Here is a 2,182-nt window from a genome sequence, read left to right on the forward strand (position 1 = left end):
GTCCCCTGAATCCATAGACATTGAGATGATAAAGCAACATCCCCCAGTATCTATACCAGAAATGTTTTTTTTTGCATCCGAAATGGCAACCTATTCCCTATAAAATGCACTATGTAGGGAATAGGGCACCACCTTGGTGTGTAATCTGCATTGACACTAGAAATTGAATCATATGCATCACAATTAGTCGTAAAGTTACATTAGGATACAGAGGAGTATGGTTGAATTGAGTGACATACAGAACTTTCAATGCACAGTAATTTCTCTGAGATGGGTTGTTTAGATTTAGTATTTGTACAGGGATTTTGTTTTTGTAGGTTTGTGGTCGACCCAGAAACACTTGGAGGAGAGAGGTCTAGGCAGAAATGACTGAGAGCGGTCTCAACTGGTGTGACCTGGAAAAACTTGCCCCGAACCGAGTGAGATGGAGGACATTCATCAACTGCCTATGAAGGGTATGAACTGTACAGTAGAGTATTATGAGTAGCCAAATACTGAGAGAAAAAATAATTGAAAGCTTACCCTCAATATTACTGCTGGGAAAGACATTTCCTTGTTCCATTTAAATAGCATTATGAGCCAGCCTACATGGTTGTGTAATGGTTTTATTTGTGGCAATTCTTGGTCTTGTAAAGGCTGGAATGTAGTCAATGGGACCTTACACGTGATTGGACACTGTGGGTACACCTTCATACTTCCTCTTCCCTTTTATAACTGAAGTTGTCATTTTTCTGTGGTGTTTCTGCATTGGGGACCAAAATGCAATGTTGCAATGTCATCAGGCTGTTATGGATGTTAAAGTCACACACAATCACAACAATGCAGAAATTAATGTATTTCCTGTTTTACCTGTGACATTTTGTGTGTGAACGAACTGGCCCTGTTGTAAGTAGAGCCCAGCACAGGTTGTAGAACATGTCTTTTCACTGGTGCTTTTTTATTTCTTAACTTATCTATTGTTCACCTATTACCTATTTTTTACTTTAAAATTGCACTGTTGGTTAGGGCCTGTAATTAAGCATGTCACTTTAAGGTCTACACCTGTTATATTCGGAGCACGTGACAAATACACTTTGATTTGATTTGAATTAGGCTAAAACAAAGATACCATATAACTTGCAGTAAAAGCAGCTTTTGCCTGTTATCTATTGGCCCATCCATCCAGATCATAGTACACCTTTTTAGCTGGCAATCTGTGATAGTTGATACAGATATTACAGAGCCTCTCTCTCCAGTCTGTGTATGTCTTGATTTCATGGGTCTGACGCCACTTGAAGTAAGCCTCATAGCGCCCTCTGTCTGTGGCCAGCTGCTGTAGGAAGGCAGCCAGCCGATCTGTGCTGCTGAAGTCACTGACATGGATGAACGAGCCTGAGGGCACCAAGGCCTCATAGTTAGACCGAGAGGGCCCCAGAACCACGGGTACTGTCCCTGCTTGGAAGGCATTCCTCCACAGCTTCTCAGTGATGTAGTCTATGGCCACTGAATTCTCAAAGGCCAGGTAGAAGTTACAGCGGCCAATGGTGGGTATCAGACTATGTTCGGTCAGTGGCCTCTTTAGCCAGTGGCCATACACCTCTATAGGAATGTACTTCCTTAGGCTCTGGTAGACTTGACTCCTGGCATGGTCAGGGCTGTAGTTGCTGACCACCCAGCTGGCCAGACAAGCCCCTTTCTTAGGGATCACATAGCTGCTGCTGTTGCTGTTTGGTGGAACAAGAACTTCCACCGTCTTCCCATAGGGCATTGGTACGTCAGCGTCCGCTCGGTAGCTCATGGTCCAGTTGAACAGTCCTTTGTACTGGGTCAGGTTGCCGTTGTTCACCGGAGGCTCCAGGGAGAGCCAGAGCCAGCGCTGGGAGGCCGGCCGTGGGAGATGGAGAGGCAGGGCGGAGCGACCCGTCCTCAGCTCATGGTGGTGGAAGACCACCACGTCTGCCTGAGGGTATAGGGAGGTGTTGTCACTGAGGAGGCAGCCTGGGATACCGTACTCATTGCTGCAAACGTCTCCCTCCAGGCTGTAGGGGCGGCTGAAGGGCCAGTGCCACAGCAGAATGGTGAGGTTCCTGAGTTGGTGTTGATGAGTGGTCCCTATCTCAGCCTGCAGCCTCTTGTGGAGCAAGTACAAGGAGATGCTGAAGATCATAATGCCGGAGAGGAACAGGGGCATGGAGGCAGCCAT

General features: G+C 46.5%; 1 protein-coding gene across 1 annotated transcript; it reads right to left on the bottom strand.

The window, feature by feature from the left end:
• Nucleotides 1-1,141: 1,141 nt before the first annotated feature.
• Nucleotides 1,142-2,182, bottom strand: LOC129825847 (alpha-(1,3)-fucosyltransferase 7-like). The gene has a single exon (XM_055885982.1). It carries the CDS (start codon nt 2,180-2,182, stop codon nt 1,142-1,144), a length of 1,041 nt encoding a protein of 346 aa, XP_055741957.1.

This window comes from Salvelinus fontinalis, chromosome 28 (assembly GCF_029448725.1).
Source record: "Salvelinus fontinalis isolate EN_2023a chromosome 28, ASM2944872v1, whole genome shotgun sequence".
Taxonomy (NCBI): Eukaryota; Metazoa; Chordata; class Actinopteri; order Salmoniformes; family Salmonidae; genus Salvelinus; species Salvelinus fontinalis.

What these genes read in the sequence shown, in the direction of transcription:
- LOC129825847 (XM_055885982.1), bottom strand. Translation starts at nt 2,182, where the DNA reads ATGGCTGCCTCCATGCCCCTGTTCCTCTCCGGCATTATGATCTTCAGC.